The following is a 14,911-nucleotide window of genomic DNA, read 5'->3' as shown; positions in this document are numbered from 1 at the left end:
TCTGAAGTGCAACAATTTCTCAAGAGTTGGAAAAAAAAATGACATGTTTAGATCAGTGCTAGTAACTAGGGTTTTGATTTCAAAAAAATGGCAGCAGCCGGGTCTAATCAAAACAGCGACCATGGTGGAAAGACTGTGCAGAAAACAGTCCTAGAAAAGGAAATCTCGGCTCGATGACAACGAAGAGCTCAGAGTGCATTAAAGTCCTGGTTATCATCTTCAAATGGAACAAACAGACCAGGAGTTAATTTGATTTGGCCAAGGCCCAAAGTACATGATTGACTGATGTTCTTGTCTTGTCCTTTTTTTTTTCTTTCTTTTTTTTTTTTAAAGTTTCATTACAAAACAAGGGGAAAATCATTTCAGATTTTCCTGGTCCTCACCCTTCCTGCTTGCTTTGCTGTTCTGAGCAAGGGGGGAGAGAGAGAAAGAGCGAGAGCCGGAGAGAAGGAGTGTGATCTTTGGCACTTCGAATGACACCGGGCAAAACAACTGGGAGTGAAATTTGGGAACAGACTTCACTTCCTGCCTCCTGTGAACTTAGAAAAATAAAAAGCAGAAAAAAACCCCTTCCACAATATAATAAAGGACATTGTCTTTGCTGTCATGATTCAGCCAGTATGACCGGGAATATGAAAGAAGTTTAAAAAAAAAAAAAGTGAAGTAGGATGCTAAAAATATAATCAAAGTGCAAACAAATTGACTCCGCAGTGGTCGTTCCCATCGTGCGAGGTCCGATGGGCAAGAAGCAAAAGGAAAAGGTAGAAGAAATGCAAATGGATGAAGACTTTACCAGATTATAAACCAGGGAACTCAGAGTTGCAAGACACTGAGCTATACAAATGCAACTGAGGTTTTTATATATTTCAGTGTAAAGTAATGGCCCAAAATCATACTGATGGATTTTTGGGGGGTGGTAACACTGCTTGAAATCCCTCTCTTTCCAAGGGCTGATCAGAGGGAGGGGTACTCAGCACGTATGGAAAGCTTATGGAGAATATTGTTCGACAGCATACGGCACTCGCAAAAATTACTTTCTTTCAATAAATCAGCACTTTCCAAAGAGACAACTGTTCCTCACCTGGTTCACAATATACAAACCTGTATTTTCAAAGGCTGGGTTCCTCCTTGAAAAGGCCCAGTTAGGCATTCGAGATAATTTCAGATAATTTTTGCTGTAAGCCCCCCTTATCTCGGCGATGGAGAGGAATCCACGTTGCAAGCGGCCGGAGAACCTTAGGCAGAAAATACCTGGGAGAGACACGGGAGTTTTAGTCCAGACAACAGCTGGAAAAACTAGTAAAACCTGTATGAGCTCATGAAGGGAGGGAGGGGGGGTGTAATTATTTTCACACAGATGGGATTTTTTTTTTTGCCTCTTTTTTTCTTCTTTGGTTTTTATTTTTAAGCAGGCTGAAATACCAGGATAGCCCAGACTGTAGCTACAAAGGATGATCCCTGTTACCTGCGCTGTCCCGCTTCCCCCTCCCGCCTTTCTCCTGGCCGGGACGGATGCTGCGGGTCAAGGCACACAAAACCAAGCCAGTCATAATGGTTATTTAAAGAGAAAAATCATTTTATAGAAACTGCATTCCCCATATTCTCAAGCTGGGAGAAAATTCCAGTTGGTTCCTTTGAATTTCCTTCAGGGTTATTTTTCATCTGCAGCCTTGGAGCATTTTGTGCTGCAAAAACAAATCCCTGCTCTTCTCTCGATGTGCTGTTTGGCTTGGAGTAATCAACCGGGCTCAATAAAATCATCAGCCATCTCCAGCCAGTCGTGCCGAAACCCTAGCACGATTTTGCTCTCAACTGGGGAATTGAGACAGTCCAAACCAGCAGAAAGAGCCCAGCGATTTATTTTTATTACTGTGCTGATAATTAATCCTAGAAGTTTTTTCAGGACTTAAAAAATCTTTTTCTGAGCTGTTGTTTGCTTAACTGTTTCACATGTGTTTCTTAGATTCACTTTTATTCGCTGGCCATGATTTTCATGGGAATGAGGTGTCTGTCTGTGGGATTCGAGTTCACATTCGTGGCTAATTATCCGAAAAAGGTCCCTTTCATCTTTTCCTAAATACGCCTTTATTCCTACAGCCACGGTGAAGAGCACAGCCCCCATCGGGTTGACTTGCAGAGAAGCCACAAGCATGAAAATCTTAAAAATCAAATTAATCTGAACAATAAGAGAAGAACACCGGTGTTTTCTTGGGTTTATCATTCCTCCGTCACGTTTGCTCGCTCCAGCGCTCCCACGCACGAATTTCCACGAGCATCGCTCAACTCCCTGCCCCAACAACCTTCCCCTTCGCCCAGCGTCTCCTGGCCGGGCAGGACACACTCCTGCCACGCGGCCGCGAATCTTTCCTGCCCGAGGTAAGTCTTTCCTTCCTTTGGGCAAAGACACTGTCCTCAGGAAGAAGGAAGGAGGAGGCTGAGAATCCCGGCGGCTCACGGAAAAGTGCGTGACGGGCTAGGTGGAGCTGCCATCGGTGAGTCAAGAGAGTCCCAACGACGCACGAGCGTTTTCCTCCTCGTCACTCGCGCGGGTGCCGGCGGGGACGGACACCCCAGCCCCGAGCCCTGCTGACACGGGGAAAGCTTTGATTGATGGAGCTGGAGAGGGCAGATGTTTTATCGCTGCATCAGAGGAAAGGGCTCCCGGCAGATCCACCCACGGGGCCCCCGGGGAGATGCGCCAGCCCCGGAGCTGGATTCCCAGGTCAGGGAGCAAACTTCCCTTAAGGATGGGGAGTGGTACGTTCTGGCCGAAAAAATGAGATTACCAGAAGGACAATATTGGTTTTTCCTCTGGTGTGGAAAGGCGTTCTGCTCTGCTCCCAGCATTGTGCGGCTTTATTCTTCCTAGGGGTGTATTTGGAGTTCACGGAGCCTGACGCTCACCCCATCGTTAGTCACTAATCGGAGTCAAGTATGAGGGACCTTTTGCCTGAAGCCTCGGGACCCCTCGGTGCTCCGGGAGAGCTCGGCATCCAGAGGAATTTTCCACAAATACCCGGGATTTTCCCGGCATCCCCTTCTGGGGCTGCTCAGGACACTTTGACAAAGCCCTGGTTTCAGCACACGGGTATTCGGCAAGGCTGAAAAAGCAGATCGACACCAGCTGAGGCAACCCCAGCCCAAACATCAGCCTTTCTCCAGCGCAGCGGGCCACGGTCACCACCCACGTCCCATTTACGTGCAGCTGAGTTGCCAGGAGCATCTGGCTGCGACATCTCCCAAATTTCACATCTGAGCACGGCTAAAAAAGTCACGTTACTGTTGTAGAAATCCTGCGCACGTTGGTGCCCGGCTCAGCTTTACCATCCCCTAGTCAACTTTGCAGCAGCTAAGGGTTTCCTCTGCCATCCAAATAGCAAATAACCCTCTGCTTTGCTATTCAAACTGCTAGAAAAAGCTCATCGTTTGCCTTATAGAGAGCAAAAGCTTCCCTATAACCTGAATTTCCAGCAATTTCCTAAGCAGACACCGACCAAAAGGCCAGTGGGAGCAGCACACATCCCGCTGTGTGGCCGAGCTCTGGCAAGATGCAAGTTTTTTCAGCATCCCCTGATATTCAGCTGATGGGCACGATATGAATGAATGAATAATACAGTGGTTTTTCTAAATTACGTGTGTGCTCAGAGAGGTCTGATGTGCTCTGGCTGCTTGTCACGCAGGCGGCAGTTCCTTACCGAGGTTGTAAATGTTGTTTTAATGCGGTAATAGGCTTCTCGCACGCTGAGTGAAGGATTAGCCACGTTCCTTGCCCTAAGTGCCTTAAAAGTGAGCCAACTGTCCCAGCTTACTGCCACTTTCAACATCCCAATGCTCGGCTGAGATCTGAGCTCCCAAAAAAATCCTGTTCACCCGGGGATAAGTCTAACAGAGGCAAACTAAGGATGGATTTGGTTTAAGCAATGACAGGAAAGAAAACATGGAGATGCTCTCTTCTGGCGAGGTATTTTGGGCTCCCAGCTCAAACGTAATTTGATTCTACAGACAATTATTGACAAAATCTCAAGAAGTTTGGGATTCGGGCATCCTGGCAAAGAGCAAAACTGAAGCTCGGTGTTAATCCCTACCAAAACCCCTCCCGGCTGCCCTGCTGGGAACGGGGCGAAAGCTGCGTCAGCCATTGCACAGCATCACTCCAGAGGATTTCTCATGCAGCTCCGGGACTGTCAGGAAGCGATTAAGAAAGCAAAGGAAATAAAAGCAAGTCAAAGAGTTTTGATCCCGCTCACCCTCTTCCCCCCGTGGCGCTGACGCCGGAGAGCAGGATTATTCAGGGTCCCCTTTGAAGCCACGCTTGCGTCAAAGGACGGCACCTGAAAATGGGGAATCGTCGCGATTCCAGCCCGGATTCGGTGGCAGAGAGGAGCAGGGGCTGATTCGGGGCAGAGCCTCGTCTCTGCAAACTCCTGCGTGGTTTGTTCAGTCACTGTCACCCCAGTGCAGCTGTCCCTAACACAGCACGTTTCCCAGTACCGCTACGGGGATTGCACTGGGCAGCAAGAAAAACAAAGCTGGTCTACGTACTTTCACCCAAGCTGGGCTTAAACCACTTCACGGCTGAGCCGGCAAAGCGCATCGTGATCCACATCCCCAGCCCAGCTGGGGAGCTCAGCCCCGCCGTGTTCAACTGCTCCCAAAAAACTGCTCTCGAGCATCACAAAAAGACACGTTTCGGAGCAAACAGGCAACCGAAAGGTTGATTTCTCCAAACCCACCCAAAAAGCCAGGGATATTATTTGCTTTCCTCCCCTCTCTCCTCCTCCCGGGAGGCTCCGATGTGTTTTCAGCTGGTTCGGCCGCCCCCGGAGCCGGCGCGCAGCCTGACGTCACCCCCGCGCTGCACCTCCAGCTCCCATTTATGCTGGCAACGCTCTAAAGATAGATCCGAGCAAAGATTATCAGCCCGAGCGGTATTAATAGGAGGCAGCTGCTCTTTAAAGAGGCTTTTAAATAATGTAAAGAAACTTCGTCGTATTTTTAAAAGCCTTTTAAGTGAGCCAAGCTACCCCTCCTCTTCTCTCGCACCCCCCACCCCGAGCCCACGTGCACCTGCACCCGGGCGATGTGTTGGCCCCGAAAGGTGCCATTTTGTCACCCTGCTTGGTCAAAAGCCGCTCTCCCGTCGGCGTGGGCCGGGGGACACGGCTCCATCCCTTTTCCAGCCCAAAGGGAGGGTGGTGGCAGGTTTGCGGAGCCGGGAAGGGGTGAGCCGAACCCCCCCCGGCTGCTGCGCCGCGCCAGCTTCAACCAGCGGCCTCTCAAAAAAAAAGCCGTCGGCAGAGCTGGTTTCAAGGAAAACACAGTGAGATGCCCAAACTGGCACTGAGGAGAGCAAATACCTCCCCGTGGGTCAGCGGGGTCGTACCCGGGGTCTTCCCCACGCTGACAGCCCCTCGCACTCCCTGCTCTGCCGCGGGACCACGCAGGCGGCACGGCCACGAGCCTTGGGATGGGCTGGTGAGACGGGCCAGCGTCCCGCTGCCGTGTCTGCCAGCTATTTTAATGGCACGAAGGGAAAAACAACAACAAGATCTCGGTCTTTCCTCCAGCCAGCGCCGGCTGCCGGGGCCGTGCTTCAGCCAACTAAATGGCTCCCGAGCGCAACACCAGCCCGAGAAAAGCGTGAAAGGCAAAAAAAATAAATATTGTGAAACTCGCGGCTGTAGAAACCAGCTGCAGCTGCCGACGGCCACATCTGGCCGCCGTGGCAGGGACCCGCTCGGAGGTCGGGGCGAGCGGGCAGAGGCAGCATCTCCCCTGCCTGCCCCATTTGCCGGGGACAGGAGGGGGGTTCTGCCCTGGGTACCCCCGGCAGGAGCCGTGCGGTCCCCGCAGCATCGCCGTTCCTCTGCTCGGTAACCTCATCTCCCTGTTAACTGAATAATGGAGTGAAACCTTAGCCGCGCTGCTCTCAGCCCGAACATAAAACCCTCCAACGCACCGCAGGCTCCTGCTAAACCCGAAAGGGGAGCAGGTACCCCGTAAATCCCATCTTTATATAAAACCGGCGAGTGTCTGAACGACACCCAGGGCAAAAAGGGTCTGGGTTTGGGCCGGAGCGGGCAGAAAACACTGCAGCAGGGACACCGACCTGCTGCCTTCTGGCCCTGGGCACAGCCAAGCTGCAGGGGCGATGCTCATGCCCGCGGGCAACAGATGCCCGCGGTTGTTAGAAATAGATGCCTGGCACACGCCGTTACTCTTAAAGGCCAAAGCAGGGCAAAATTTATTGCCGTGACTTGAAAAGAGATGAGAGCAAATCTTATCAGAGTGGAATAAACGTTACTGCCCATGCAAACAGAGGCAGAAAGGGTGCAAACACCGGGGATTTGTGCCCGCGCGAGAAGCGGAGCGGGGGTACGGTCGCAACCTGCCTGCATCTCGGCTGCCTCCGTCTGGGACAGGGGGACGCGGTCCGGGTTTGGGACTGGGCTCCCAGGAGACTCCGGCTCTCCCAGCCGTCAGGCCAAGACCCGTGGAGGAGTTTCTGACCCTCCACGCGCACAATTCACACACTTGTGTTTTTAAGGAGGCTTTTCCTTTTGGCAGCCTCTTAGTTGAAAGCGGAAAATTACACGGCTCACCCTCGGAGCTGATGGCCATATCATTAATCATGATTTTTTTTCTTTTTTTTTTTAATTTAATTCCAGAGAGGATGCCACAAACGTGAGCACCAAATGGGCTGCTTGGATTGACCTCCGATTGCTTTGACACGTATTTTGCTCCAGCTCAGGAAGTTGCTCACAGCCAGTTTATGTATTTTAAGGGTGGGTAGATTGACAAATAGGAAATCTATGACATGTAATAGCTGATAATGCATGATGCATTTCCCCCTGCCCTGTGAATTATTTGAGGCTGCATTTTATTTAAATATTATCATGCTGAGGGTTTCAGCGTGTGGCATCCACAGATGACATCAGAGAGAAAAAAATTAAGCAATTCTCCTTATTTTAGGAGCTTATTTAGTCCAGATATTTTAAGTTACTTTTTTGGCCCAGTATCCAAGCGATCTTTCTTCAATCTAAATAAATGTCTCCCATTAAAAAAAAAAAAAAAAAAGGCAAAACAAAATAAAACACAAACCCAACTGATGTGGTGAGCCCCGCAGTTGTTCCAAAGCAGAAAGCAAACCCAAGCACGTTTGCCAGGCCCCGTCCGCCTGCTTAACCGAGCCTGTCAAAACCAATAATAAAGAACACTTGCGCCGTGCTTGATCTTTGCAAACTGCGGGGCAGCTTGTGATGGGGACATACGGAGAGCGGGGGGGGGGGGGGGGGGGGAGGAACCCCCTTTTTTTTAAGTGAGGATGTTGAGGTTTGGGGTTCCGGGAGGTGAAGTTGGGAAGGGTGGGTGATAACGAAACTCAGCTTTTCCCTAATCCTGCACACTTTTCCAAAATGCCTCTCTTGGGTGGCTCGGAGGGTGCTGGGGGATTTTGCCCCCCCACTTACACAGCTGGAAGGGGGGGGGGGGGCTCACCTCGGCAATGCATTCGGGATGCCGCTTTGCACGCTGAGCATCCGAGAAGCACAGACCGAATTCCCCCTTCCCCAGGAGCATTTGCATCCCAAACACCCCATACGTTTCCCATCACGTCTCATCCGGATTTTCCTTGTCATAGCCTTTTTTTTTTCTTTTTTTTCCCCACTTACCACCATGCTCACAAGCCCCCTCAGCCCCCTGCTCCTGGGGGGTTAAATACCCCCTTGGCTCCCTTCCCAATAACCCAGCCAGGAGGGCTGCAGCCTGGCGAAGCAGGATGCAGCTGTGGGAAGCCTGCGGATGAGTTTGGGATACTCCGACCCTAACAACGGAGCTGTTGGTGGGAAAGATGATAGACTGGGCTCCTGCTGGGGCTTACTGGGAGCTGTGGAGGAGGCTGGAAGGGACCGGCGTCAGTCACCTGCGGTGCCTCCTGCTCTGCCCTTACTGCTCAGCAAGCTGCAGGGTGATGCACTTCTTTTTATTTCCCCAATTTTTTATTTTTTTTTTTATTTTTTTATTTTTTTTCCCCCAGCAGCTCTGCTCCCTGCCCAAGGCGCTCAGCCACGGCTCTTGTGCCATCTGCTGACCAAAGGCCGCCGGCTCCAGGGCAGGACCCAGCACCCAGCACCCAGCACCCACTCAGCCTGCCTGCACCCACCTTCTCCCCTCCGGCAGCCCCCAGGTGCCTCCTTCCCTCGTCTCACTCCCGCCGCCACCTCCTGCCCAGCCCTGACTTGAAAGCATCCCCGGGAATTTGGCTAAATCCCAGAAAGTCCAAAGATGGGAAGATTCTGCTCCTTGGTCATCCATCCCTACGGCCACCCAGGCGGCCCCAGCAGCAGAGGAGGATGGGGAAAGGCTGCACCCCGGCTGCTTTTTTGGGGGAGAAAGGGGATAAAAGCAGAAAGGGTCTGGCCAAAACGTCCAGGTATAGAATCGTTTAGGTTGGAAAAGACCTTTAAAAGCATCAAATACAACCCTAAATCTAACACTGCCATGTCCAAATGCTTGGAAGGGTCAGGCCAGCGGCTGCAAACCCTCGGCGGGGAGACTCTGCTCCTGCTCAGCACCTTCAGCCCCGGCGCTGCCGCCGGCCCCGGCGATCGCCCCAGCGCAGCCCCGCACATCGATGCCGCAACACGCACAAAGGCAGAAATTTGTCCGCCCGCTGCAAACCAGAGGTTTGCACTCTTCATCGCCGAAATACACGGGGGAAGGAGCAGGTAGCCCCGACGGTTTGATGAAGGATGCTTCCTACAGCTGTCTCCTTAGAAAAAGTGGCAGACAAGAACCCAGAATGTAATTTTGTGAGTTCAATTTTCCTCCATCTGCCAGCACTGGGGGACACTGAATTATTCATGACATTTCACCAAAATAATCCCTTTTAAAAATAACTCCCCTGCATAAAAGACGGTGAGAGCACTTCTAGCACCGACCAGTATTTTTATCTCCCGAGCGTGACACAGCAAACCCCCAAACCTCAGCAATTCCTGCCCGTACCCACCGCTGACCCACTCCTCTTTAGCAGCGTGGGTGAAAGAGCACGGGGGGATTTTTTCCCCCCTGCTTTTCAATGCTCAGCTTCGGAGTTTAGAGAAGCAAAGCTGCACATCTCCTGTGTCCAAGCAGAGGGCACTGCTGTCTAATGATTTGAGCCAGGGCTCTGCTTTAAGTAAGTCAATCCCAAAGTCCTTCTGGCACAGAAAACCTCTCCCGCCAGCAGATATTGCTGTAGCAGCAGCTGAAAAACCCTCTCTCCATTTACTTCCCCTGATTTCAACAGGTCCCCAAAATCCAGAAATAATAGATAAAATAATCGGTGATAAAACCCAGTCTGAGCAAAGCACCAGGGAAAGGCTGGCTTGTCTCAAAAGGGTAAGAGCTGGCTAAAATGGAAAGAAAAGAGATAAATAGAGGGCAGGAGATGACAGCCTGCCCCAATTCTGTGCTTCGTCCCATCAAGAAGTCCTTCCACCCTGCCCGCACCCACCGCCGGCCTCTGCCACCACAGTAGAGACGTGGCCTTCATCCCGGAGCCAGGCAGAAAGCGGGTTCTCCGTGAAAACTTGCTAAAGTTTCAAAGTTAATTTTATTCCACGGATTCTGAAAAGCAGCACATTTTCCTGCCCTTTTTTTTTTTTTTCCTCCCTGATGTTTATTAGAAAGCCTTGGAGAGAGAATCTGCTTTCCCTCAGCTGCCTGCCGCTCACTCTCTGCCATTGCTTCTATCTTTTACTGCTTTTTGTTTTATTTCACTCATGAAAAAGGACAGAAAGTAGCTGGGAAAAAGAAGAGGATATAGAAAACCCTTTTAAGTTTCATTTCAGCTGCATCAAAGCAGTCGCAAACTCCTTAGAGATGCCTATACACGTGCTCTGTGCTTGCAACCCCCCCATGTATCCACCTCACTCATTATTCCCTTTATTCCCATTATTCCCATTAGTCAATATTCCCATTATTCCCTCACTCTGAGCACTTTAAAAACAAAACCTTCGGGCAGGGCAGGAGTGCCTTGGGAGGGCTGGCTGCCCCATCGCACTCCCGGCAGGCAGAGTCGGGTTTCCAGGGCCTCGGATGCTCCTCCGACATCGCATGGGGATCCTGATGCGTCCCAGCGATAGCTGCCAGAAATCAGATACTTTGGGAGCTGCGGTTGTGCTGCTGCCATAGAAATCCTCCCGTTTAAACACCCGACGGCGGCTAGAAGCAGCTTTCTCCTGATTTCATCTAACCTAGTTAAAAAGAGGAGTAATGTCCCTGGAGAGCTGTAATAAAATTAACTTGCCAGTCAAAAAAGCAGCTGATGATTTATGATCACTTGTGATAGATCCTCTTAGTCTTCTTTCCAGAAATCCCCCAGTGGCCTCTGGCTGCCAAAATGCGGTGGCCAAGAGCCGCGGTCCATCCCCAGCACCGCGGCGAGGGCCCGGTGCCCTCACGGGTGCCGATGTCCGCGGCACCGGGAAATCTCCCGGGCACGGGGCAGGGAGCGGGGCTGGGGCTGGGCAGGCTCGGCAGCAGGTTTTGGCAGGGAATTGCCTGCAGAGATGATTTACAAGCCTCATCCGAAGCCTCCAGATACTCCAGAGGCTGTCGGTGCTCTGCAAGCAAGGGAGGGCTGGATGCGACCCATGGGGGCACACGGAGCGGGATGGGGAGAAGCCAGCCCAACCCCACGGCCGTCATGGGCACGAATCCTGCCCCGCTGCCAGCTGCCCTGTGCTAAACTCCATTTTCCTTCACTCTCCTCTTTGACTCGACCCACCCAGTGCTTCATCTCTCCGTGGGTCCTTGAGAGCCAAACTCCAGCCTCTCCATTAATCTCAGCCGCACCGAGTCATTAGGGGCGGATAAAGCTACTCACCCCAATTCCTTCCTGCTCGTCTCGATCCCAGCCAAGCATTTTACCTTGGCGCCGGCTGCCTCCCGCCATCAACAAGCCAAGGTGTAATGTTACTGTCTGTTTGCTCTCGCCTTTTGGTGTTTCGAGTCCCAAACAAGCCATTTAGACGTGGCAATGAATCCAGCCGGGGACTGGGAAGGGGCTTTGCGAATAGGGCACAGCTCTGGACTCGGAGAATGGGTTTGCGGGAGCTGATCTTGTCCGTGGGGACCACGGCGAAGGGCTGCAGGGAGCACACGGCCGCTGCCGTGGCCGGCACGGGCAGGAGACTCCAGCCCAAGAAGCCTGGGCTGGTTTAAGTGAGCTGCAGTGTCATTCCTGTACGGGATTAGGGATTTTGGGGTCTGGGCAGCAAGTGCAACAGCCCCAAAAAAGGAAGGAAAAAAAAAAAAAAAAAGAATACCTCCAGGTATCCTTTCAGCATGCAAAAGTCGCACTGCAAAATTCACACTCCTACCAAGTGTAAAGAGAGCAGGATCAGGCCCGCAGGAAGGGACAGCACAACTTGAAGCCATCTCAGAGGAGGGAAAAGCATCGCCACGCACCGCGAAACCCTCCCGGGGAAGGTGAGCTCGGTGTTTCTCACAATGTGTTCGGTCCTAATTCCGACTTTTCCCTGGAAAATAAGGCACCGTGTGCAGGGATGTCCCACGGGCGTGAATGGACACAGAGCTAAAAACACGGACGACGGGGGCCGGGAATGAACCCGGGCATTACACAGGAATGAGGACCGGGCTGTGGGGCTGTGAGCGCTTTTCTCCCCAAGCCACTGTATTTATTTTCCCTCCTGTTCCAGCCCCTCACTTCCTTGCCTGCATTTGGGTAGTTTATTTATTCAGCCTCCCCTAACAGTCCGGTTTGGCTATTTCGGTGGTGCGAGAGATACCGACCCAACCCAGACAAAAACTAGCTCTGCTCTGTCAGGGCTATCAGCAAACACCAGCCCCTGAGGCCGGCTAGGAATTTTAATTGAAATAGCCGGTCACTGGGCCCAGATAAGGCCCAGCATCACCCCACGGCCAGTGGGGCTCCCCACGGGGCTACCAGCACCCAACTCATGCGAGGGACCCCGTACCCCAGTGGGGATCTGCCAGCTCGGTGCCCACCCTCTGAGGCAGCACTGGGACCAGACTGGGAGGGAACTGGGGCCCAGGGCTGCTGTCGGTGGGCAGCCCACGTTGGCGGGGGCTCTCGCAGCATCATCCCCCCCCTCCTTCCCCGGCCCGCAGGAGCTAGGTGGTCTGCGCCCCTTATCAGCCCTTATCTCCCAAAGCCGCTCACTAATGTGACCTTAATGGAGCTAAAATCAACTTGATTTGTTTTATTGGTTGTTTTTTTTTTTTGTATTTTATTCTTTTATTTTCTTTGTTTTATTTTGGCTTAGCCCCAAATTCCCCCCCCCCCCCCCCTTCTCACTTCCCTTTTTGTTTTGGAAATAGAGAGGGGAAGGGGTCTGAAGGGACGTGAAGCGGGGGGGGGACGACACAGACAGCCCACGGGGAACCGTGTCCGGCCCAGAGCACCCTGAGTGACCCAAAGACCCCCCCCCATGGGTGACCAACCCTCCTTTCCCTGCTCCCCCCAACCCCTGGGACCCCCCCCGGGGCAGGGACTGGGGGTGGTGCCTGGTCCAGCAGGAGGGTCAGAGGCGGGGAGAGGGTCCCAGAGCTCACATACCACCCACCCCCCCATTTAACCCCCCCTTCAACCTCCCCGCCCCAGCCCTGGCTAGAAGATGCTGCCCACCCCCTTCTCGGTAAAAGACATCCTCAACCTGGAACGGTCAGGACCCACCGGGGGACCCCACGCCGTCCCCGTTCCCCGGGCTGCCCACAGCCCCGGGGGGGGGGACGAGCCACCGCCACCCAGTAAGTGACCCGTGGGGTCGGGGGGGGGGACACACACACGAGAATCCCACCGAGCCGCTTTCGTTCCCCCAGGGTTGGAAGCCCGAGGGGTGCAGAGCAGCCCGTTGCATCCTCCAGCTCCGATTCCACCCGAGCCCTGTGTACCCGTGGATGGTTTTCCACCCCCAGACCTTTTTTTTTTTTTTTTCTTTGGTTTTTGGGGGGTTATTCGGGGCTTTTTCCAAGCAGCCCCCCAAGCCTTGCATCCCTCCCGTGCGTCCTGGCTGCCCTCAGGGAAAAGAAACAGCCCAGGGTAGGGGTATAACTGGCTTGTTTTAGGTTTTTTTTGTTTGGGGTTTTTTTTCTGCAAGGCACAAATCGCCACCGATTTGATACAAATCCCCGTTTCGATGCTCCATATATTTGCCCAGCGGGGATGCTGCTCCGGAGCAGCCACCGAGGGGGGGATTGGACGGGACCCCCTTCTCCCCGCCGCTAAAATCCCACCAAATATCCTTTTGCTCGTGTTTCCCTAATGCCCGGTAGCTGAAGAGTGGAGAAACGGGGAAACCAGTAAAACCAGAGCCTGAGCACTGGGTAGCGCTGGGATACGGAGCCAGAGAAGGCGAGAGGAGCCCGGGGAGAGTTCCCTGCCGGCTTCATACCGGCAGACGGAGCCCTCCAGCACCCCATTTCCCCGCAGCCCCCCCAAAAAATTCCCTGAGCCCCTGCTGCGGCTGGCAGGGTACCCCAGCGCATCCCACCAGCCAGGGAGCGACCACCGTGTAAGACCCCTGGCTAGCTCGCCCGCAACACAAAAACCCAGCGGATGATAAAAAACCAAACTGCTTTCCATCTTCTCGCAGATCTAACAATTTTCCCTCCTCTGTTCCCAGTCCCTTCATTTTTCTGGCTTTGCTTCAATTCAGAGAGCTGCGGGATTCCCTGCTCTCAGCCGCCGGAGGTAAATCCTGCCAGCGGTCTGACTGCCATCGCTTCCATCCCTCTGGAGCAGGACAGTGGGAAAAGGGATTTGTGTTCTGGGATATTCAAACCTGCACCGTACCCTGCTTCCCCCTGTGCCTCTCCGGGCTGGGGCTGCCACGCGCATCGTTAGGAGGGACCGAAAGGAGGCATTGTCCAAAATTCACATAACAGTCAGGCTTCTAATTCCATCCAAAAAAAAGGGAATTTTCTTGAATTCCCATTAAACATCACAGAAATGTTCATATTAAATTTAGCAACTATCAACCCTGCTTCCTCTCATTGCCGAGGGTCCCCATTCCCAATTCGTTCCCTCCTTCGGAAACACACTCTCACTGGGAACAGAACCGGACTTGGGTCTCACTTTGCTTTGGATATTTCTCGCTGCAGGAAAATGTTTGCTTGCCCACCCTTTCGAGGCAGACGAGAAGAAAGCCGATGCCTGCCACCATCCCAAGCAGCGACAGCGGAGAAAACCCCGAGTTTTATTCTCCCAAACTCAGGTGTTTGAACTGGAGCGGCGATTTAAGCAACAGAAATACCTCTCCGCTCCGGAAAGGGAGCACCTCGCCAACGTGCTCAAGCTTACCTCCACGCAGGTGAAAATCTGGTTCCAAAACCGAAGGTACAAGTGCAAGAGGCAGAGGCAGGATAAATCCCTGGAGCTGGCTGCCCACCCGCTGCCCCCGCGGAGGGTGGCAGTGCCCGTGCTCGTCAGGGATGGCAAACCCTGTCTCGGGGGGTCCCAGCCTTACCCAGCCCCGTACAGCCTCACCGCCAGCCCTTACTCCTATAGCTCCTACTACAGCGCCTATAGCGGCGGCCCGTTTGGTGCCAGCTACGGGGGGGGGTACACCGGGGTGACCCCCAATGCCGTGAACGTGAGCTTGGGTATGGCCAGCGGTGCTCAGCACCAGCCCGCGTGCTTGCAAGCCGCCGTGCAAGCAGGGATCAGGGCTTGGTAGACGGCCACGGGGGACGGGACCGCCCGAGAAGCTGCCGAGGAAAGCCCCCCCTCCGCTCCAGACTCCAGCTTTTGTCGGGACTCGAGACAAATCCGGAGGGTTTCTGCCACACCGGACGGCGGGACGTCTCCGGAGCATCCGTCCCCTCCAGGTAGCTCGTGCTGCTCCAGCATTGCGACTTTGGGGACCCAGTGACTGAGGGCATTTAT

The 14,911-nt window shown here is 53.2% G+C and overlaps 1 protein-coding gene across 1 annotated transcript; it reads left to right on the top strand.

Annotated features, from left to right (window-relative positions):
- The first annotated feature begins 12,641 nt into the window (after positions 1 to 12,641).
- Positions 12,642 to 14,702, top strand: NKX2-6 (NK2 homeobox 6). The gene is made up of 2 exons (XM_075041972.1): positions 12,642 to 12,774; positions 14,128 to 14,702. The coding sequence occupies exons 1-2, from the start codon at positions 12,642 to 12,644 to the stop codon at positions 14,700 to 14,702; spliced, it is 708 nt and encodes a 235-aa protein (XP_074898073.1).
- Positions 14,703 to 14,911: the final 209 nt, after the last annotated feature.

Source organism: Buteo buteo, chromosome 12 (assembly GCF_964188355.1).
Source record: "Buteo buteo chromosome 12, bButBut1.hap1.1, whole genome shotgun sequence".
Taxonomy (NCBI): domain Eukaryota; kingdom Metazoa; phylum Chordata; class Aves; order Accipitriformes; family Accipitridae; genus Buteo; species Buteo buteo.
This window is presented reverse-complemented; position numbering and strand designations above follow the sequence as displayed.

Excerpts from the sequence above, each read along its gene's own strand:
- NKX2-6 (XM_075041972.1), top strand. The coding sequence starts at position 12,642 with ATGCTGCCCACCCCCTTCTCGGTAAAAGACATCCTCAACCTGGAACGG. Across the intron at positions 12,775-14,127 it reads GGACGAGCCACCGCCACCCA|GAAAATGTTTGCTTGCCCAC; the intron begins GTAAGTGACCCG and ends TTCTCGCTGCAG.